The sequence below is a fragment of the Procambarus clarkii genome, chromosome 22, assembly GCF_040958095.1.
Source record: "Procambarus clarkii isolate CNS0578487 chromosome 22, FALCON_Pclarkii_2.0, whole genome shotgun sequence".
In the NCBI taxonomy this organism is placed as follows: domain Eukaryota; kingdom Metazoa; phylum Arthropoda; class Malacostraca; order Decapoda; family Cambaridae; genus Procambarus; species Procambarus clarkii.
Genome location: NC_091171.1, coordinates 19,169,280 through 19,193,249, shown reverse-complemented (window position 1 = coordinate 19,193,249; position 23,970 = coordinate 19,169,280). Strand labels below are relative to the sequence as shown.

Below are 23,970 nucleotides of genomic sequence, written 5' to 3'. Positions count from 1 at the left end.
ATAGATGAGGGAGTAATAGAGCGTCACCAGGGCATGGCGAGGTACATAATATCTGATCTTAGAAAGAATGCCAACAGTTTTTGAAACTTTTTTTGATATATTTAGAATGTGTTCCTGGAAATTCAGCTTGTGGTCAATGAGGATGCCAAGGAATTTGCCATCTAATTACTTAAAAATTTGGGTATTGTTAATTCTGAGATTTATTTGATTAGGGGATTTATTGCCAAACAGAATATAAAAAGTTTTGTCAATGTTAAGGGCAAGTTTGTTGGCAGTTAGCCAAAGATGGACTTTATTTAGCTCAGTATTTACTGAGGCATTTAGAGCAAGGGGGTCAGGACTGGAGTAAATGAAGGTTGTGTCGTCAGCAAATATAATTGATTTGAGGTGTTGGGAGGCATTTGGAAGGTCATTAATGTAGATGAAAAAGAGGAGAGGGCCAAGTATGCTGCCCTGAGGAACACCAATGTTGATGAGTAGGGTGGGAGAAATTGAATTATTCACAGAAACATACTGGAGCCTGTCAGTAAGGTAAGATTTGAGGTATTGCAGGGAGTGTCCTCTGACTCTATAATGATGTAATTTAAGAAGAAGGTTTTGGTGGTTGACAGTGTCAAAAGCCTTCCGCAGGTCCCCAAATAACTCAACAGGGAACTCATTTTTATCAAGAGCTGCATGAATCAAGTAAATCATACTAATAAGTGCATCGTTAGTGCTTTTTTGGGGTCTGAAGCCATATTGACAAGAGCTAAGTATATTATATTTGGCTAGATAAGAGTAAAGCTGCTTGTAGATTAGTTTTTCAAATATTTTTGACAAGTTAGGCAGGATTGATATAGGTCTGTAGTTGTTAACATCTGTGAGATCACCACATTTGTGGACAGGGGTTACTCTCGCTTTTTTAGCATATCTGGAAAGCTTTGGAGTTCAAGTGACTTGTTGAAGAGCAATGCAATAGCAGGGGCTAAAGATCTGGAGGCTTTTTTGTAAATTAAGGTTGGTATCTCCTCAAGGGCACTAGACTGGTTTTAAGGGAAAGGATTATCTCATTAACGTCAGTGGAATTAGTAGGCTTTAGGTACAGAGACTGTAGATAGATACCTGTAAGATAGTCCTTAATATCAGTACTGGAAGATGGAATATCATTTGCAAGGGATGCCCCAATGGAAGAGAAGAACCTATTGAACTCAATAGCAGAATCAGAGGCTGAAAGCTGGCCATCGTTATTAGACAGGAGTGTTGGTTTGTTATTTAAAATCTTCTTAGATCCCAATACAGTATTTGTGAAATTGTGCTCCAAGATTTTTTAATGTTACTCTTTATTTGGGTAAATTTATCTTCGTAGTACTTAGTTTTGGCTCGTCTAATTATTTTAGATAGCAATAACGAGCAATTCTTTGAGAATTCTCTGGAGACGGTTCCTAACCTATACTTCTTCTCAAGCCATGGTGGCAGTGGTTTGGTTCTAACAAATCTGAACTAGTTTGTAAAGATTTTATCATTTGTTTACATTATTTGGGAAGTGCATTTGACAGTTTTTGTGACTTTGCTTTCTTTGAATCCAGTAGTGGTTTGTAATGCTTCGTTGACTTTATGGATGCTTTCCCAGTGGAGTGGTGGAATTGCACACGCCCTCTACATTTCTATTTGGGAGCCAGGTTCTGTGTCTAGTCCCCAGTAGGCCAAGCAAAAGTCTGCTGCTAATGTGACCTCGTACAGTACAGTACAGTAGTTGGAAGCAAGCTCAGCTAGCTTTAGGGAGCCACTGGAGCTCTTCTAGTAAGAGGTGTTTTATTGCATTTAATGCTGTTTTTTCTAGGGGAAGCCCATTGTGGTTCCCTTAAGCTACTATAATGATATAGTGCCAGACTACCTGAAAATGCACATTTACTCAAAAATCCTCATTTGCTCAGAAATCCTCATTTGCCTTGAAATCTGCATTTACTTGGAAATTGGCATTTACTGTGGGGTCTCGACTTATGAATTTAATCCGTTCCCAGAGACGGGTCGTAAGTCGAAACAAATTTCCCATAAGAAATAATGTAAATTGAATTAATCCGTTCCACATCCCCAAAAATATTAACTTAAAAATACATTTTATACTGAATAACACTCATTTTGTACTAGCTACAATACAGTACTGTATGTACAGTGTGTCCTCACTTGAACGAACTATATGGGGGTGAAGCCGATTTGTTTCAGTGCGGAATTCGTTCCATCCATCCGGCCACAACAACCCTCTTCAATTTTTTTTTAATACATATTCCAGGACACATTTGCATTAGGACAAACTGCACCGGACTTGCTAGTCTTTGCTAGTGCTGGGTACTGGTCCTGTAGGCGTGCTGTGAAACCGTACCAAAAACTTTTGAATTTTAGTTTGTTTCTTCGTTGTGCGCTGCTTTATTATACAGTAATATCTTTCATGCTCTTTAGGTGTCGATAATAATCTGCCAGCTCTTCATCATCAGTCACTTCTCTGACACCATCCCCCACCACCAAACTTCTCTTGACACCATCCCCCACCACTGACACCACCAGACTTTTGACACCATCCCCCACCACTGACACCACCAGACTTTTCACACCATCCCCCACCACTGACACAATCCTCCACCACTGACAATCCCTCACTGCCACCACCAGACTTCACTGACACCATCCCCCACCACCAAACTTCTCTTGACACCATCCCCCACCACTGACACCATCAGACTTCTGACACCATCCCCCACCACCAAACTTCTCTTGACACCAACCCCCACCACTGACACCACCACACTTCTCTGACTCCATCCCCTACCACTAACATCATCCCCTACCACAGACACCATTCCCTACCACTGACACCACCACTGACACCATCCCCTACCACTGACACCACCACTGACACCATCCCCCACCACTGACACTATTCCCCACCACTGACACTATTCCCCACCACTGACACTATTTCCCACCACTGACACTATTCCCCACCACTGACACCACCCCCCACCACCAGACTTCTCTTGACACCATCCTCCATCACTGACACCATCCTCCACCACCAGACTTCTCTTGACACCATCCTCCACCACTGACACCACCATTCATTATGAATTCTTCATTTTGACTACATAATATAATAAAGCAATTTTACAAGCAACTGAAATGTTAAATATTGTCAAGTTTAGTACGGGGTGTACTGAGGCTGCAGCGGGGAGCCATGTGGGGCAGCAGTCAGCTGGACTTGGAGGTGTCTTATTCAACACACCCGACACTCCCATAGAGGCTGCTGACTTCCCAGCCTCCCTAATACATCCCCCTCACCACTGACACACCCATTTATTACAAATTCTTCATTTTGACTATGGAGTACGATAAAATGGTGTTACAAACAACTGAAATGGTAACATTTTCTCAGCAAATTTATTGAAAAAAGCAGACAGTGAGTGAAACATTGAGGTGGCGGCAGCTGGTGCCAGCCATGTGTTGCCAGTTACTGTAGCTGAGATTTCACCACCACTGACACCCACCTGCCTCCCTTGACAACAACTTCCACCACTGACACCACTTGCCTCCCCTGAGGCACTTCCACCAGTTGCCTCACTTAACAGCTTCCACCACTGACACCACTTGCCTTCCCTGACAACAACTTGCATCACTGACACCACTTGCCTTCCCTGACAACAACTTCCACTATCTGCCTCTTCTGACAACAACTTCCACTGTCTGCCTCTTCTGATAACAATTTCCACTATCTGCCTCCCTTGACTACAGATTCCACCAATGACACCACCAGTCATTTCTGACAACACTAACTCCACCTGCCTCCAATGAGAATAACTTCCATCACCTGCCCCCTGACACTAAACCCCAACTACTGACACCACTTGCCCCTGTGACATCAACCCTCACCAATGACACCACTTGCCTCCCTTGACACCATTTTATCATCCTTCAACCATTTCTCCCTGGAAACAATGCCTTAATAAAATAAAACACTACATAATTGTTTGCACTTTGGTGAATCATAGTTGATGACAGCCACCTCTGACACTCAGTCTCAGTAACCGCTTAAACAAACAATCCTCACTTAATCGAACATCTGTATGTTCCACTGAACATTTAGTACCGAATTTAATTTGTTTGGATTGTCCGGGAATTCGATACAGCGGGGTTCGTTAGAGTGAGAATGCACTGTATATCTTACCTTGAATTAGGACTCTTGTTGACATATGGAAGACGGTGAGGAGGAGAGATGTTAGTGTTTGGAAGGGGAGTCCCCCTTCCATTATAACATCAGGCAGTGATGACTTTTTTGGGGTACTCTCTCTCTCCTACGTTTTGCCTGCATACCGCTAGGACCTGGTTGTGGTTCATTGCTTATTTTCTCACTAAAGACCTGTCTAGCAACACTTGTTTTTCCCCTATTTTGTAACACTTGCCTGAAGTGAGACATCACATTGTAATTAAAAAGGTTAACACAACAGCCTGCTACAGCTTGATTTGGTGACACTTTTCAGCAAATCTTTGGAATTCTTCCCATAGTGCACACATTTTCTTAATAGATGAGGAAGGGACATCCTCTATTCCACATCAACAACATTCATACCATTTTCATGTTTACAATTGATCTCTTCTTTTTCCTCTGTGGTCATCCTCATATGTGTTTTCTTAGGTTGAACCTTAACACTGACTTTCTTGGGACCCATGGTGTGATATATAATAATTACTTTTATGTTCAAAAAGCAAAAGTGCACAAAAATAATGAAATTCTTTACAAGCACGATCGTCACTAAATGAGTGACTCTGGTAAACTGAGGTGGGGTTGGCCGCGCCACCAGGAACCATGCGATCGGTCGACCCATACCTGTATCAACACAGTCACTAGTCAAGGCAAAGATCGTAAGTTGGGTCGCATTTTCCAACAATTTACGTCATTATTCAGAAAATTTGTAAGTAGGCGCAGTCGTAAGTCGAGGTGCCACAGTACTCTGAAATCCAGATTTTCTCGGAAACCCAGATTTTGGAGGCGCCACTGTACTGTATGCTGAACTCACATTTGAATGAAACCAATTTCTTTGAAGTGTTAGTTTTACTGAATGTTGTGACGAGATATTTTTGTAAAATGGCTGGCTAAAGAAGCTGACAATTTTTTTTTTATTCTTTGTTGAGATTATCATTGACAAAATACTGTTAACTTCAACATATAAGGCTACATACTATGGACTGATTATATCTATTGTATTTACATATTTGCATCTAGCATGGACAATTTCAGGTTAAAATAAGCAGATTTCACAGTTTGCAGATTTACCATCTTTATATTTATATATACACTACTGCATATTGATGTAATTTTCTCATATATTTATTTTAAATTTTTTTATACCTCACTAATTATTAATTTTGTATGCACGATGCTCTTGGTTTTACAGGGTTTCTTAAAGACAAGCTCGACAACTATGTACGAGAAAATCTGCCCAAAGTAAGGGTTGTTCATCTGGCAAAAAGGTCTGGACTCATTCGAGCTCGTCTGGCAGGTGCAAAAGTAGCTAAAGGAGACGTCCTGATATTCCTGGACTCTCACACTGAATGTACCACCAACTGGCTGCCTCCTTTGTTAGGTAAGATGAGCTTCACATAGCTGCCATTAATGATGAACATAGTTTCAGTGTGGCTTCACATTTCCACAAGTTTGTATTCTTACAGCTCTACATATTATAATTATGTAGAGCTGTAAGAATTCTCTGTTTGGGTTCACTTACAAAAGACAAGAGGTTCAGCATCACTAACATCATCTTGATGGTTAGTTTCTTGTTGTAGGCCTAGTTCTTCTTTTTTCCACTACTTTCTGGCTTTCTTGGAAAATATACAACAAATATATCCTCCTGCCTGGCAACTATCCTGGCTTCTTACATTATTAAAAGCATTTCACTTGCTCAATCTGCCTGTCTTGTCAATCTCTGACTAAACATTATGTAGAGATCGTACTGGGCTTAAGGTAAATTCATAAATGCCATTGCCGAGGCCAAAAATAATCCACTAGCTAGGGACACACAAATTTGTCCTCTCTGAAGAGGCTCTTCTAGGTCTCTCTTGGCATAGATGCTCTTCTGACTTTCTGGGTTTTAGTCCTTGAAGCAGTCAACAATTTTCAGATGTTCAATTTTTTCACTGATGCTCTCTGTTTCATCCAGTAGAAGGAGTGGGACCTGAGCAAGGCATACTTTCTTTGGATATGCAACACATTCTGCATTCTTTGGCTTAATCTGTACTCTTGTATGTGAAACCATGTGTTTATTGTTTATATGGTGCCATTCCTAGATTTCAATGCTTTTGCATTGCTAAATACAGTGCAAGTTTTCTGTTTTCAAGTTTTCTATTTCTGCTAAATATAGTGCAAGTTCAGTATGCCTATATTATAAATGCAATAATATCATATACTATCAACAGATCCTATTGCAAAGGACTATCGGACTTGTGTTTGCCCATTTATTGACGTAATTGACTTCGAGACATTTGCATATCGAGCCCAAGATGAAGGAGCACGTGGTGCATTTGATTGGGAGTTATTCTATAAACGATTACCACTCTTAGAAGAAGATAAGAAGAACATGCCAGAGCCATTCAAGTGAGTGCCATTTAGTAGTCAAGTATATTAAGTAGCTATTATTGTGTTATTATTCAGTTCTTTCGATTAATTTCCTACACATCTTCACAATGTGTTAATGCCTTCAAGGAGGGAAGATAAGTACAGTACAACCTCGATTCAATGCACTATTTCGGACCAACCCCAGTGCGTTGGAGCGTTGGATGCGTTGCAAGAGGTGACCTTCAGGAGGCGTTTGCGTCAGTGTCTTTTTTTATTTGTACACAATAAAAATGCATTATCATATTATATACTGTATCTATATATTATTACCCTACTAAAAAAAATATTGTTACATTTGTTATTTACCATATTGTTGGAGTTATGTCCATCTTGAAGTCTCGTGGAGTTGTGAATGTTGTACAGTAAATACGTACTGTAGTGTATTATACCATTAACACTGTGTTGATTAAGTAGTTCTGCTGTATGTTGAGTACTACAATACAGTTTATGAAAACTATTGTACACTAAAATTACTGCAACTTTAGTTTTAACACTATGTACACACTTAAATTTAACACTTGTTCTAACAGTTTATCCACACACGATGTTTTTAGATGTTTGCATCAGCTTTTCTGGTGCTTGCTGCTGCTGCTGTGTTGCCTTCAGCTGCTTCTGAGCTGGTGCTGGCTGCTGTTGTACCAGTGCTGGGTATGGCTGTGCTCGTGCTGGGTACGGCTGTTCTCGTGCTGGGCACGACTGTTTTTGTGCTGGGTATGGCTGTGCTCGTGCTGGTTTATTTTCTGCTACAAGTTCTTGCAAAATATTGCTTCATTTTTGGCATTAATAAGGCACTATTAGTAAGCCCCTGAGACATTTTGTTGTATAACAATACAGCTGTAGTAAAAAAATGGTAAATTCCACAATTATTCTTCCACCGGCGGTTAAATACTATATGTCAATCACAGACAAAGCTAAGGGCACTGGGTGCATACTGTACGAACGCAGACTAGGTCTATACGTACACCCTACAGTAGGCTGGTGTTTAAGTCAGATCCAGTAACATAAATTTCTCTTGCATATTCGATTTACATCAAATTATATAATTTTGGGTTATATATTTAGTTTAGCAACATTATTACGATAATAAGAGCTATAAAAAATACTTATTTTAGAACTGATTTATTAATTTTATTATTTCGAAGCCGTAGGTCACTGAACTGTGGCGACGAAATCAAACAAAACAAGCATGGTATTGTGTTCATTTCCAGTAACATAAATTTCTCTCAAATATTGGATTTACATCAAATTATATATTTTTGGGTTATATATTTAGTTTAGCAACATTATTATGATAATAAGAGCTATAAAAATACTTATTTTAGAACTGATTTATTAATTTTATTATTTCGAAGCCGTAGGTCACTGAACTATGGCGACAAAATCGAACAAAACAAGCATGGTGTTGTGTGGAGAGGGATTAGACCTGTCCACTCGCGCTGGACTTGTGAGCCGCCAATAACATGAATAATTTCTCAAATAACAGATATCTATCATATTACAGTATATTTTTGGTTTTATTTAGTTTAATTTAATTAGGATAATAAAGAGTTATAAAAACATCAGTTTTAGAAATTATTTATTAATCTGAAACGTTCAAAGTCATGGGTTACTGAACTATGACGACACAGACGAAAGTGAGTGAAACCTCACTGTAAAGTGAGGTTTACAGTACAGTATTCCCTTATCTGTCCACCCTCACTCATCTTGGTTCATCACAGAAAATGTATATAAGAAGATTTCAACATATTAGCTAGCTATTCACGCTTCAGCCTGTAAATTAATTTACAAAGATATGTGTGCCACAAATCAGTGAACGAAAATTATTGAAACTCAGTCATTCACTTGTGTGAACCACTCTGGCTGGTGTTGGGTTAATATACTTTACTTGGGTGGACCATTCTGGCTTGTGTTTGGTTAATATGGTTCACTTGTGTGGTCCATTTGTGTGATCCGACTGGTCTTATGAAGGAATTATTAATTGTAGACAGAATGAGACAATTTTCCACCACTCTGTGAACTCTGTCCCAACATCGTAAGCTTGTGGACCACTTGTGGTACACTTGTGTGGCCCACATGTGTGGTCCACTTGTGTGATCAACTTGACATATGAAGGAATTATTAATTGTAACCTGTGATGGAAAGGGAAAGTTTTCCACCACTTTGTCCCAACATCATAAGCTTGTGGACCACTTGTGGACCACTTGTGCAGTCCACTTGTGCGGTCCACTTGTGGACCACTTGTGCAGTCCACTTGTAATTACCTAAGTGTAGTTACAGGATGAGAGCTACGCTCTTGGTGTCCTGTCTTTCCAGCACTCTGTCATATAACGCTTTGAAACTACTGACGGTCTTGGCCTCCACCACCTTCTCACCTAACTTGTTCCAACCGTCTACCACTCTGTTTGCGAAAGTGAATTTTCTTATATTTCTTCGGCATCTGTGTTTAGCTAGTTTATATCTATGACCTATTGTTCTTAAAGTTCCAGGTCTCGGGAAATCTTCCCTATCGATTTTATCAATTCCTGTTACTATTTTGTATGTAGTGATCATATCACCTCTTTCTTCTGTCTTCTAGTTTTGGCATATTTAATGCCTCTAACCTCTCCTCGTAGCTCTTGCCCTTCACTTCTGGGAGCCACTTAGTAGCATGTCTTTGCACCTTTTCCAGTTTGTTGATGTGCTTCTTAAGATATGGGCACCACACAACAGCTGCATATTCTAGCTTTGGCCTAACAAAAGTCGTGAACAATTTCTTTAGTATATCGCCATCCATGTATTTAAAAGCAATTCTGAAGTTAGAAAGCGTGGCATAGGCTCCTCGCACAATATTCTTTGTGGTCCTCAGGTGATAGTTTTCTATCTAGAACCACCCCTAGATCTCTTTCTTTATCAGAATTCTTTAAAGATTTCTCACATAATATATAGGTTGTGTGGGATCTATGTTCTCCTATTCCACATTCCATAACATGGCATTTATTAACATTAAATTCCATTTGCCAAGTGGCGCTCCATGTACTTATTTTGTCCAGGTCTTCTTGAAGGGCATGACAATCATCTAAGTTTCTTATCCTTCCTATTATCTTAGCATCATCAGCAAACATGTTCATATAATTCTGTATACCAACTGGTAGATCATTTATGTAGACAATAAACATCACTGGTGCAAGAACTGAACCCTGTGGTACTCCACTTGTGACATTTCTCCAGTCCGATACATTGCCCCTGATCACAGCCCTCATTTTTCTATCAGTCAGAAAATTTTTCATCCATGTTAGAAGCATTCCTGTCACTCCTCCAATATTTTCCAGTTTCCAGAACAACTTCTTATGTGGAACTCTGTCAAAAGCCTTTTTTAGGTCCAGATAGATGCAGTCAACCCAACCATCTCTTTCCTGTAATATCTCTGTTGCTCGATCATAGAAACTGAGTAAATTCGATACACAGGATCTTCCAGATCAAAAACCATACTGTCTGTCTGATATTATATTTCTCTCCAGGTGTTCTACCCATTTAGATTTAATTATTTTTTCCAATATTTTGACTATTACACTTGTCAATGATACCGGTCTATAATTAAGGCGGTCTTCCCTGCTTCCACTTTTGTAGATTGAAACTATGTTAGCCTTTTTCCACACATCAGCTACAACTCCTGTAAACAGGGATGCCTGAAAAATCAGTTGAAGAGGAATGCTGAACTCAGGTCCACTTGTGTGGTCCACTTGTGTGATCAAACTTGTCATATGAGCAAATTATTAATTGTAATCTATGATATAACGGGAAAGTTTTCCACCAGTCTGTGAACTCTGTCTCGACATCACAAGCAAATCCTAACATCCGCGCATCGGCAAACCTTTGTTCGTCGAACCAGGTGAGTAAATCCGGCCTGAAAAGTGTGCGAACTAGCCAGAGATTCGTTGAATCGGGGTACGTTGAATTTAGGTTGTATTGTATGTGTTTACTTATGAAATGATTGTTGTTCAAAAACTCACCGTTTTTGCCTCTGCCATGCTGCCTGTTGGGTCAGTGACACCTTTGACCAGGAGTCCTGCAAGTGGTGTGCCTTGCTTGTATTCCAAATCACCTAGTCCACCGGTATTGAGATTCGGGTGCATGGGAGGTTTAGGTTGCTGCAACACGTTAGGTTGGATGCCGTTCTGAATGCCCTGAGGCTGCCCTACTTTGGTTATAGAGACCCAGACTTGAGGGCATTAGTTTCTTCAACTTTAGTTTCGTCCGTGCCCCCCTGGTCCTTTCCATGCTGTAGTTCATCCTGCCCCCTTCTTCCCCCTTCTCCATGCTCCCAAATGTCTGATGGTTTCGGAGTCGGGCAGTGCTTTCATGGTGTTGAGACTCGGGCGGCTTCGGTGGCTGCCCCTTCCAGATCTGTGGCGGAGGCATTCAAGCCTGTTGCTCCTGCTGGCACTTTCGGGTCGTTTCAGCGGACCCCCCCCCTTCTTCCCTGCTTTTCCGGTGGACTCTGCCTTTTCTCCAGAGGCAGAGGGATTTGGAGGATAGCTCTGCCCGAGGTCCAGACGTGGAGGATCCTGGGACTGGGGGAGGAGTTGACTTGGGTGGCTTGGGCCCTGTTTGACTCCGGCTTTGTGTTGGTACCCTCGGTGTGGGGCTTGTTGTTACAGGGGGAGGGGTTTTCCTATCTCCCCTTCCCTGTACGAGTTTGAGCTTCCCACATCCCACCTAGGGAGGTGCGGGAGTCCATTGCGATTTACCTCCTGCGAGACCCGGATTATGCCTCGATAATGGATCCTTCTTTTGAGTTTGGCTCTTCTTTTCCTTACTGGGTGCATTATGAGGTGCCAAAGTCTTCCTGGCTGGCAGAATGCCCTTTCTTTTCATTGGGTGCATGTTATGCGTTGTGTCGGACCCCCCCACTTGAGTGGCAGGAGTTGACTATGGTCATTCGGGTTTATCTGGGGGACAAGTTGGAGCACCTTAATGCGTGCTTATTCGCCCTTGTACTTCCTCGTGATGTCGGCCAGGTGCAGCTTCATGTGCAGGTTCCCTCCCTTTCGGCATCCCTGGTAGCTGAGAATTTGTGCGTCAGTGGGCATTTGGTCAAAGGGCCAATGTAAGACATGCCTTACATGTCTTGCGCTTCTTTTCCCTGCTGGAGCTGTCTATAGACTGGCTCAAGGATGATGTGGAGGAGCTGGGTTCCGGGCCAGCGTCCGGTGCGCTTGCCTTGGCAGCTCAGGTGTGGGATATCTGGGGCTTGACTCAATTATTTAATTATTTAATTAATCAAATTAATAATGAAGGACCACCCACTTTTGAGAAAAGAGGGAAACTAATAAAAAGTGATCATTAGAAACACAAGGAAGAACCAGTGTCTATGGATAAATATTAGAAAGAATAATCACTTAAATAAATAATGGACTGTATGGTTAATTAACTAAAGTCAGAGCCTCAAACACCTACATTGGGGGGGGTATTGCTAGAACTTCATATACGTCTAGGAACTAGTGTGGTTCGTGCACCAGTTCATTGTTGAATAAAGAATATTGTGACCAAAATATTATAGAATCAATAGGTAAATACAAATAGAAAATATTAATGATTATTAGAATTAGAGAGCAATCATCTAAATAAACACATTTTATCTCCAGTTCACATGACAAGCATTCAATATGATAATATCCTGAACATGTAGAATAAATTGGAGTAATTAAATGTGTACAAAAAGTCTTAGCTTTAAGACGATTTCTATGACATCGTTCGCGCCTCGTCCTCGTGATCTCAGGATCTCCACATAGAACCCCTTAGAGGTGAATAACACGAATGTAGTTAACGGCTCGTTGACTCCTCACATACGAGCTGTAATTTAAAGGATATTACGTAGCATTGAACTAGGCTACTTAAATCTCAATATTTATGAAATAGAAAATGAAGATTAGTGCAGTACTAACGTTGGATTTTTAGTCGTCATTCGATGTAACGACAGACTGCCCACGAAATATACAATCTCTAATGATGCATCAAGAAAGAAATATATACTTATCAACGGGTGCAGTGTATGCTGAAGTCTGCCGGTATCGCGTCTCAGTCTCAAACTTCCACAATGTTGTACACGTGGTTGAGAGTTTGGCTTGAATATCGATGCGTTATTATTTGACCGAGCACTGTAGATCACGTAGAAGAATAATTATTCGTTCTGAGTTGAGTACCAGTGTAATTCTTGCTGATAATCCCAACGTCACGTGTCTCAGACTCTGACGCCACGACTTCCCGTTCAAGTACGTATGCTCTCGTTGCTCACTCCGCAACACGAGCTCGCCACCCACACACACAATGGCGTCTCCCCTCCCTCTCAACCCACGTCCCCGCATTCACCACAGAAATTATTTATCACGAATAATACTATTTCGCGCAATTGTGGTTGAAATACTTTAATAAAGACTGGGTTGTGATTCTAGGGATTTAAATATTATTGCTTTCTCATCTTATTGTGGTAAACGAGAAATGGAGAAGATTTTAGTTTTCTCCATGGCATTCACGCGTGACAGAAAAACTATTACTTGATAACAATTGTAACTAAAAACTCTCGGTTTAGAATTATTTGGGAGTTATGTTATCCATAAATAATTATCACACGGAATACTGATGATTTTAGAGAATCACATTCAATTCTCTAGCACACTGGCTATAAATGTGTTTAACTAGATATAAGCTGACGCAATAATGGTGCTTGGTTTCGTAAGAATTTCAGCATCCATATGTAGATATAATGGTTAGTTTATGTGAACATTACTGTTAGTAAGTTTTAGTGACTACTGTAGTTAGTACATAATGATACTGATTTATTATAATACAATAGTATTGTATTAGTGTTGGAAATTTCCAACATCGGGTGTCGGGTGCCTTGTTGAAGTTGTTTGCACCGATTCTGAGGGAAGCAGTGTCTCTGTTCTTTGTTTCTCGCCTCGCGTGCTGACAGGTGGTGCTCGTCCACTCATTGGAAACTGCTTTGGCCCTGGCTCTTAGATTTCCATCCTCTTTTTGTCCATTGCATTTTGCAGAGTCTGCAGTGGTGCGTTTTCTGCAGACAGCTTCGTCTTATTGCCGGCCTATGTCGGATTTGTTGGTTCTCCGGGGGTGGTCTGTCTGAAAGGGTTGTGCCAGGACTCGAGGTTCCTTCGGTCATTGTAAACCAGTAGTGCCAGATTCAGGTCCAGCCCCTCCTGCAGAGTCATCGGCGTTTGACGCAGTGATCGCTTTGAGCATTGGTCGGGCTCCCATAAGAGTTGTCAGCCCTTTTGTGGTTCGTGAAAGAGAGAGGGGGGGGGAGGAAGGCTCTTGCCTAGTCCCATCATTCGTGGGCGTTTCGAATCGTTTCTTCCGACCTGCGGTGGCGTTAAAGGACTCCTCATCCGGGGGGTTTGGGGCTAGTGGGGTAGGCCTCTTTCCCTGTGCTCTGTCAGGTCATCCTGGAGTGGGTACACTTGAGAATGGTTGAAATGATGAAATGAAACCCTCAGGTGGGTTCCCACCTGTTTCCAGTTCCGAAACGAGGCTGTGCTGATCTGAGGTTCATTCTGGACTTGTCCCGTCTAAACCCCTGGGTCTTTTGCTCCTCCTTCCAGATGACTACTCTGTCCCAAGTCTGGCTGCTTTTTCTTGAGGTTATCTTGAGATGTTATCTTGAGATGATTTCGGGGCTTTAGTGTCCCCGTGGCCCGGTCCTCGACCAGGCCTCCATCCCCAGGAAGCAGCCCGTGACAGCTGACTAACACCCAAGTACCTATTTTACTGCTAGGTAACAGGGGCATAGGGTGAAAGAAACTCTGCCCATTGTTTCTCGCCGGCGCCCGGGATCGAACCCGGGACCATAGGATCACAAGTCCCAGCTTGCTGTCCGCTCGGCTCCCATCCCATTTTTGGAGCCGGGCATTTAGATAATGTCCGTGGACCTCCGCGACACACATTGGCACATTCCTGTTCATCCAAGGTTCATTGATTAATAATATATGTAAATGATTTAGATTCAGGTTTGAGTAGCAACATTTGCAAATTTGCTCATTGCCGGCTCCATTCAGACTATTCTCCGGTGGTTCATTTACTGAACTGCTGGGGTTCTCTTCGATCCTTGCCTCTTTGGGGCAGGTTCTCCCCCACCCTCTTCGAGTGGCTCGTCTGCTGGCTTCTCGGGATTTGGCTCTCCGTTCGGTTCATATTCGGAGTGTCCAACATCGTGGTGGACGGCCTGTCTCGGTTCATTTCTCTGTCCACGGCATAGACAGTTGATGCCAACTCCTTTTGTTGGCTTTGTCGGACGTACGGACTCCCGAACGTAGACCTCTTCGCGTCGGTGTGGTCTTGGCATCTCCCAATCTATGTGGTGCCCTTTCCTGACTGCTAGGCTTTCGCAGTGGATACCTTTTGGCAGGACTGGCCGAGGTGAGGTTACCTGTACCTCTTCACCCCGGTTCAGCTGTTGCTTCGGGTTCTGGCTCGGTTAGTCCTACCAAGGTAGAGTAGTCCTGGTGGCTCTTTGGTGGCCGGTCCAACTTTGGTTCCAGGCATTGTTTTGTCGGTGTGCGAATCCGGGACGTTTTCCATGGCTCTGCCTCTTCCAGCAGGTCGGACCAATCCGGTACTCGGCTGGTTCGGTCTTCTCCTCTACTCTTTGCGTCTGGTCTTTTTGACGCTGGTTTATCACCATTTGTATGGTGATCAGATGGCTTTGTTGATGGTGTCCCACCTTAGATCTTTGTCTCAGCAACAGTATGAAGTTTCCTGACGTTCTTTCCGCTATTTTCTCTCCCTTCGTAGGTTGTCTTCTATTTCTGATCGGGTTGTCTTGTTCTTTCTGTCTTTGCTTTTTCAGGACCCTCATTTGATGCCTAATACTGTCTCCTCGTATTGTGTGGCGCTGGCAAAGCCTCTCCATCTTGCATTCGGGGTGGATATCACTTCTGCCCCATTCTGTAAGCCTTCTGCTTTGTTTCACCTCCGGCTTGCTCGTGCGTCCCTGAGCCATCCTGGTCCTTGGACAGGGTACTCTCCTATCTTTCCTCTCCTCAGTTTGTGGTGTTTTTTTGGTTCAAGATTGGTTGTCGTTGTCCAAGGCCCTGTTTCTGTTGGCATTAGCCTCTGAGGGTCGGGTCAGGGAGCTACATGCTCTCCTCTGGAGCAGGGGTTTCTGCTCTTTCAGTCCTGGTGGTAGGTTGTTTGGTTGCAGCCTTCTCCTTTTTTCTGGCAAAGAATGAGACAGTTGCTTTCCAGAGGGGGTCCTTTTGTCATTGATGCCTGATTGGTTATGCCAGGGATGCATCATGTGCTGTGTCCGGTTGCCACTCTCCGTCGTTATCTGCACGCTTCGGCTTCGGTGGTTGGGATGCACTTTGGGTTGATCCGGTTTCCCTCATTCCCTGTTCCAGTCCTCGGGTCTCCCAGGTCGTCTGCAGGGTTATTAAGTCTAGCCAGCCTGCAGTCTTTTGTCGTGCCAATGACATTTGGAAGTTTGCTGTATTGGCTGCTGTGTTTGGCAACATGTCTTGGGCTGATATTCGGGCGTGGGGATTCTGGAGGTCAAACAAGGTTCTGGCCGCCCGTTATTTGGTTAATGTTCCTGGTCCTGGGGGTTTCTGTGTTGTTTTGGGTGGCAGGTTGGAGCTAGTTGTCTCAACTTCGCATTAAAGAGTTTGTGGCAGCCGTCTCTCGAGTAAGTCCCTCTTTTCGTTATCTTTGGTAGTGTAGCTCCAGGGAGCCAAAGGGGCTCCATACAGAAAACCAGCATTGAATGTAATGAAACGCCATTTTCTGGGTGAACCTCGGAAGCTCCCTGGCAACCCCCTCTCCCTCCTGTCGGTGATTTTTCATGTTATTTGGTGCTTAGCTTCTGAACTGGAGCGCTGGGTAGCCTGGGCGGGGAGAGGAGGGCTGTGCGGACAAGCGGCAGGGGAGTGTGATGTTTGCTTGTTTCCTTGGGGTTGGAGGGAGTTCTACCATTCTTTTCGATTTTTAGTTGTAATTTTCGTATGTTGGGTTTGTTTTGTTATACCTACCTTTATGGGTATTTATCCTCAGTCAATGGTAGATAAGGAAAAAGCCCCAACCCTGGGTTTTCCAGGGACCATTCCTCCTTGCAACCTCTCTCTGAGGGGGGCCAGGTTCTGGCTCATGGTTTCTGGTAGGTCGAACTCCTTAGACTAATGCACTGGTCTAATATATCACACATTAGCCCGATAGCTCCTGGGAGCCTCCGTGGCTCACCCAGAAAAAGGCGTTTCAATACATTCAATGCTGTTTTTTGGGAGTGTGGAACGGATTAATTCAATTTAAATGATTTTTTACTGGAAAATTTGTTTCGGGTTACGAGCCATCTTTGGAAACGGATTAAATTCATAAACGAAGGTTTATGAATTTAACTGTATATTTATAGGATCAATAGGAAGGTTAGGTTCAGAATACTAGAAAAAGAGTGACGCTAGCTTATACATGATAAGAATATCATGTATAAGCTTTTTTTAAAGCCCTGATTTTGAAGAATAACATAGGAGGAGAACCTAGTTGACATGAGCTGCAGAAATAGTGGCCATTTCTAATCCCCAGAAAGGAGGATGCAGCTTCTACATGTAATTACCCAAGTGTTGTTAGAGGATGAGAGCTATGATTGTCGTGTCCTGTTTTCCCATCACTCTTCGTCATAAACGGTCATGCTTTGAAATTACTGCTGGTTTTGGCCTCCACCACCTTCTCACTTAACTTGTTCCAACCGTCTACCACTCTTTTTTTTTTTGCAAACGAAAACTTTCTAATATTTTTTCAGCACCTTTGTTTCCTAAGCTTAAATCTGTGTCCTCTTGGTTGTGAAGTTGCTAGTTTCAGGAATTCTGCTTAGTGAGTTTGGTAGATTCCTGTTATTATTTTAAAAGGGGGTGATCATATCGCCTCTTTTTCTTCTATATTCTAGCTTTGGCATATTTATCGCCTCTTGCTTCATAACTCTTGTTTTTCAGTTCCAGAAGCCATTTTGTAGCATGCCTTTGCACCTTTTCCAGTTTATTGATGTACTTCTTGAAATATGGGCACCATATAACTGCTGCATATTCCAATTTTGGTCTCAAAAAAGTCATGGACAGTTACTTTAGTATTTCACTATCCATATAATTAAAAGCAAATCAGAAGTTGGAAAGCGACACATACACTCCTCTCACAATGTTCTTTGTGTTCCTCTGGTGAATGTCTACTATCCAAAACCATCCCTTAGATCTCTTTCTTTGTTAGACTTCTTTAATTCCTTACCACATACAGTAATTTGTAAATTGTGTGTGGTCTATTTTCTCGGATTCCACACCATAACATAGCATTTATTCACATTGAATTCCATTTGCCACATGTCGCTCCATGCATTTATTTTATTTAGATCAATTTCAGGGGCATGATAATCGTCTTCGTCTCCTATCTTCCCCAGCACCTTGGCATCATCTGCAAACATGTTCAAATAATTCTGTTTTCTGGACACATGACACATCCCTCTGTCATGTGAGGGATTCTAATCATTCCTTTAATTGGTCTTGCTCCAAAATAATCTTTCCTGCCTCTACACAGACGCCGTCTTGTTGAATCGGCTCTAATACACAATGTACCCAACATGAACTTGAGTCCTGGCTTTGTTGCTGTGGACTCTTCCCTTTCACAGTATATACTCAAATGCTCTAATCTTTCTACCAAACGGGACCTAACATAAGCTTATCCTTCCATTTATCTTTCTTTCTCTTTCCTTTTCTTTCTCTCTTCTCTCTCTTTTTTCTGTGCATTGTCTTCTCCTACGTTCCCTTCCTATCCTCCTCTTTTTCCTATTACTATCTTCTTCTCATTCGGTGGTTATAATAGGAGCTGCCTCGTATGGGCCAATAGGCCCTCTGCAGTTCTATCCTCTCTACTACACCTTACTTTGCTTCTCACCTCTCTCTCGCCTATTTATTGCCTGTCTCTACTTCCTCATCACAATCGACTTGAGAATGGTCCAGGACGGACCGAAACATCGTCGTCTCTTCACCTTCTAGTGTGTGGTCTGGTCAACATACTTTAGCCACGTTATTGTGACTCATCACCTGCATATGAATTCTGTTTTCCCTGTGGTAGGTTGATGTAGATGATGAACATTACTGGTGCAAGAACTGAACCCTGTGGTGCTATGCTAGTAACACTCCTCCAGTCAGATACATTGCCTGTGATTACTGCACTCATCTGTCTGTCAGTTAGAAAAAGTTTCATCCATGTCAGAAGTCTTCCTGTCACCCCCCTCCAGTATATTCCAGTTTCCAAAGCAACCTCTTTTGTGGGACTTGTCAGAAGACTTTTTTAGGTCTAGATAGACACAGTTAACCCAACCATCTCTTTCCTGTAGAATCTCTGTGGCTCTATCATAAAAACTAAGTAGATTTGTTACACAGGATCTGCCTGTTCGAAAACCATACTGTGTGTGCTTTATTATGTCATTACTCTCCAGATGTTCTATCCATTTGGTTCTAACTGTTTTCTGTAGGAAGCTCCGTCGGCTCCTTGAAGCTATCTTACTGATCAAGTACCATACTACTCGAGCGTAATCAGCCACAGAGTTCATTATATACCTACTTGGGACCATGAGCCAGAACCTGGCCTCCTCAGAGAGGCACAGGCAGCATTAGCTTATGAACACTTTAAATTTAAAGTATGTCATCTTGCCATTGACCAGGAAAGGCACCCAGAAAGGTAGGCAAATCAAAACAGAAAACTACCTGGTTGAAAATGTGATCTACACCCTCAAATTATCAAAAAGAACTCTCCCACAAAGAAAACAAACAAGCAAAACTTCATTCAATTAACACTTTCGTTCGGGGACGGCTCAGTATGGCGTCAAAAATTTATTAGACGACTGTGCGGGAATGATGCATTGGTGCGTAAAAAATGTCAAAACTTTCAGCTTGGCTGTGGGTGGGGTGCGCTGCAGTTTTGGACATTATATGCATATACTCCTATGGGGAATTCTATTGCGAACACATTGATACTAAAATAAAAGACCTAGGATGAGAATTGAGGTGACCAAAGTGAAGAGAGTACAGTATACACATTTTATTGCTCTTGTGCGCTCACGGGTAACGCGCTGCCAATTTCTCGGTTTGGTGCAGGTGGTATGCTGGCTTTTGGACTTTATATGCATATACTCCTGTAGGTAATTCTATTGCAGATACATTGATACCAAAATGAAAAACCTAGAATGAGAAATAGGTGACAAAATTGAAGAGAGTTTACATATTTCAGTATTACCGCGAGTTCACATGGAATGCCCGGCCCACCTTGGGGTGGTCTGGCACTCGCTCGCCCAAAGCGTGAAAGTGTTAATTGTCTCTCTCTCACTGCCTCCTTCCTTAATTGTCTCTCTCCCTCACTGCCTCCCTCCCTGTCTGCCTGCCTCTCTCTCTCTCTCCCCTACTCAGGTGGATGGATGGCAATGTATGTTTACAGTTGGGGAGGTGGGGAGGTATAGTGGGGGAGGATGACAATATATGTTTACAGTTGGTGATGCATCCTTTGTAACAGTCACACTTAAGGTGTTTATAATTACATATGAAGGCTCAAGAGGATTGAAGTAAATTCCAGTATTGTATGTTCTGTATACAGTATGCCTTTTCTAATATATATAAAGATAGAGCATAATTCATTACTGTACAGATTAGTAGTACTGTAATGTATAGTTTCTAGTTTAGTTCATTTATTATGCACCCCATACCCATCTTGTGGGCTGTAGTGGAAAGGGTTACAGAGGCACATAATGGGCTCAGGGACAATTATGTGCCTGAGCCCCACAATTCATTTAGCTAAGCAAGTTACAATCTTGATGAGCTAGTTACAAAATTCAATATAAGTCGTCACATCAACAATGGGTTCGAGATCGACCTCAAGTACAGGTTCTAAATTAAGCAACTGACATACTGCATGTGGAGAGCTAGTGTCACAATTTATATGTTTGTCCTGCACACCGCCCCCCATCCAGTGGGCAGCGGTGGATAGGTTACAATCACTCAGTTACTACCTACAGTTAGCAAACTGGGGATATTTGGCTAAAATTTCTGGTAGCAGATCATTTTGAATGAAATATTTACACATCGCTGGAACATTGGTTATAGAATTGTCTCTAAATTCACGTATCTTTTCGCACTCCATCACATAGTGACAGAGGGTGTGCGAATAATTTTGTTGACACAGTTTACATTTGGTCAGGTCTACATCAGCAGATAATGAGAATTCCCAGAGATACTTGTAACCGAGTCTAAGCCGAGCAGTAGTAGCATCTAGAAGTCTGCTGATTTTATTGGATGATCCATAGATGTGTGGCTCCTCTTGCATGATAGTATGATGATAGATGGAATTACTGGTGTCAATTTCACTTTGCCTCAGATCTACAAGATCTTGTTGAAGTTCTCGGTGTACTGCTGCTCTCAGATTGCTCATTGACAATCCAAGGTTACACTCAACTGCTCCTTTAAAGGCAGATTCTTTGGCTAACTTATCAGCTCTATCATGCATTCGGAGGCCAACATGAGATGGAGACCACATAAAATGGACTCTGTTACCATCCTTAATAATGTATAATTATTATAATGTATATAATTAATGTATATACCGATGAATTGTTGTTATATATTACTAAAAATAAAGCATTACGTAAATGCCTCCTGAAGGCATCTCCGGTTGCGATGAACTCCTCACCACAACGAGTCAGGTAACCTGTAAGACTGAGGAGGGTTTATTGAGATGGTTTGGTAATACAGTATTGAACTTTCAGTTGATATATTAGTTAAAAAAGATGATGATGCTGCTTTACTGTATTCAATATGCTTGCTTTTGCTGATATACCTGTAGTTGCATGATGCTCCTTCGACATTATATCAAATGTACTCTAAGGAATTACAATTTCTTTTACCTATATAATACTACGTTGTAGCCCCACAATTTCAATTGCGCTAAATAATTTTTTGTTAAATCACTGACTTGACACATTTCACCCTCTCCTTACATTTGCTTATTATTCGCTTCTTTAGCAATACTGTACTGTAATTTTGTCTTCGTCAAATTTCAAATACTAATTCTATTATCTCATTTCTAAAATTTATGTATACAGTATGTTCACTTCACATCTTACATTTAATTAGGTGATGTAATAAAAATATGTAAAATGCCACAAAGACCAAAAACAAATAAACACACACATCCCAGCCATATATGCATGTGGCGTGCATTTCTACACATTTGAAATTAAAATAAATTACTATTATTCACATGGTGGGGTGGTACAAATTTTTGCTGCAGTTTGGGGGTTAGTCTACTTATTCTTCCCTCTTGTACATGCTGACAGTGTCACTGTCCAGTTAACACCCACTTTCGCCCGGGGTCGATGCAGCATGGCATCAAAAATTTATTAGATGAATGTGCGGGAATGACGCATCGGTGCGTCAAAAATTAAAAAAGTTCGTCCTGCTTTCGGCTTGGCTGCGAGTAGGGTGCGCCATGGTTTTGGACATTATATGCATATACTCTTGTAAGGAAATTCTATTGCAGCCACATTGATACCAAAATGAAAAACCTAGGACGAGAATTAAGGTGACCAAAGTGAAAAGAGCATACATATTTTATTGCTCTTGTGCACTCACGGGGTAACTCGCGGCCAATTTCTCGGTTTGGTGCAGGTGATACACATGGCTTTTGGACTTTATATGCATATTTTCCTGTAGGGAATTCTGTTGCAAACACATGATACCAAAATGAAAAACCTAGGACGAGAATTGAGGTGACAAAATTGAAAAAGAGTGAAAACCAAAATTGAAAACGGCACGCTCCCGTGGAATGCCCAGCCCACCTTGGGGTGGTCTTGCGCTCGCGTGCCCACAGTACGAAAGTGTTAAGCTTCATAGGCTCAAAAAATAGTGTAACACCATAAAATTCACAGAACACACACTACTTGTATGCCTACTTGAGTAGGCTAATTAGCTTATTATCTACTTCGAAGTCCAGTAGTTAGCTCACAGAGCATAACTTATAAACAGGTATTTACAAAGGTTCTCCGCCCTCTTGGATAGGCATACCATAAATATTATCAATGATTGCATTCAGGAACTTCTTTCGGCCAATAATCTTCCTTGTAGATTGTAGATCATGCTGGTGCTTCTCAACACTAGTGATTGAGCTGTGCCATTCACACGACTCGCCAGTTTCTCATCTTGGACTTTCCTGGAGGCCAATTAACATACCTGCGCCTCCCCAACTTGAACACATGATGTGACGTCCTTCTCCTTTTGCCATCAGTTCCTGAGTAAGCTGGGGCGTGCCTGCATTCTCCCTGCAATCTCCAAGGGTTACATGGACATCTTGCTAACTGATTCTGGTGGTAAGAGGTAGCCGTACAGTATTTCCAAATTCCTTTACCTCTGCATTAACAAAAGGATCCATTTGGCACCAACTCTTTTCTTCAAAATCCATGTAATCTCCTCCATCAAAGAAAATGGGGCCAGCTTAGATGGCACTTTGATAATGCTTGCTCCCTACTAACAACAATGTCATTTCTGTCTAATATGGTGCTCTCACTCCTATCTAACAAACAAACAATCTTGGAAATTAATTTTAAAGCTGAGACTGAGAATTGCACTAACATCACACAATAAAAGTTTTTGAAAGTGACCAGAAGCCAGACCTGTTTTATGAAAAACAATGACCTTCACAACCCAAGTCAACACGGGTTTAAAGAAGGAAGATCATGCCTTTGGCAGTTACTCGACCACTATAACAAAATCACGAAAGCATTAATTGAACGACAAAATACAGATGTGGTATACACTTATTTTGAAAAGGCATTTGATAAATGAGACCATGTAGTGACAGCACATAAAATGAGATTATTTGAAATAACAGGTAACGTAGGGCAATGGATATTTAATTTCTTGACAAATAAAATGCAAAGAGTAACAGCAAACAAAAATCAAGTCCAAGCACAGTGAAAAGCCTCTAGTTCAGGGCACAGTCCTTGAACCATTACTTTTTCTCATATTGGATATAGACAAAAATACAAATCACAGCTTCATGTCATCTTTTGCAGATGATACAAAAATCAGCATGAAAATTACTTGTGTAGAAGACACTATAAAACTACAGGCTGATATTACTATGTTTTCAATTGGGCAACAGAATATAACATGATGTTGAATAGTGATAAATTCCAGGTATAGTATTTTAATATGAAAAAATGATCATTAAGAAAATACAGGGAACAAGGCACAATCAGACACATCCATAGTAGGGAAGCAACATGTAAAGAATCTTGGAATAATGATGTT

The 23,970-nt window shown here is 41.7% G+C and overlaps 1 protein-coding gene across 6 annotated transcripts in view; it reads left to right on the top strand.

Annotated features, from left to right (window-relative positions):
* The window catches only part of LOC123757746 (N-acetylgalactosaminyltransferase 6), a 151,898-nt gene that overhangs the window by 37,308 nt on the left and 90,620 nt on the right, over positions 1 to 23,970 (top strand). For all 6 annotated transcript variants that reach the window (XM_045741602.2, XM_045741594.2, XM_069329515.1 and 3 more), the window contains exons 5-6: positions 5,424 to 5,612; positions 6,442 to 6,619. In XM_045741602.2, coding sequence (XP_045597558.1) covers positions 5,424 to 5,612; positions 6,442 to 6,619 — 367 coding nt within the window. The remainder of the gene's footprint in view (positions 1 to 5,423; positions 5,613 to 6,441; positions 6,620 to 23,970) is intronic.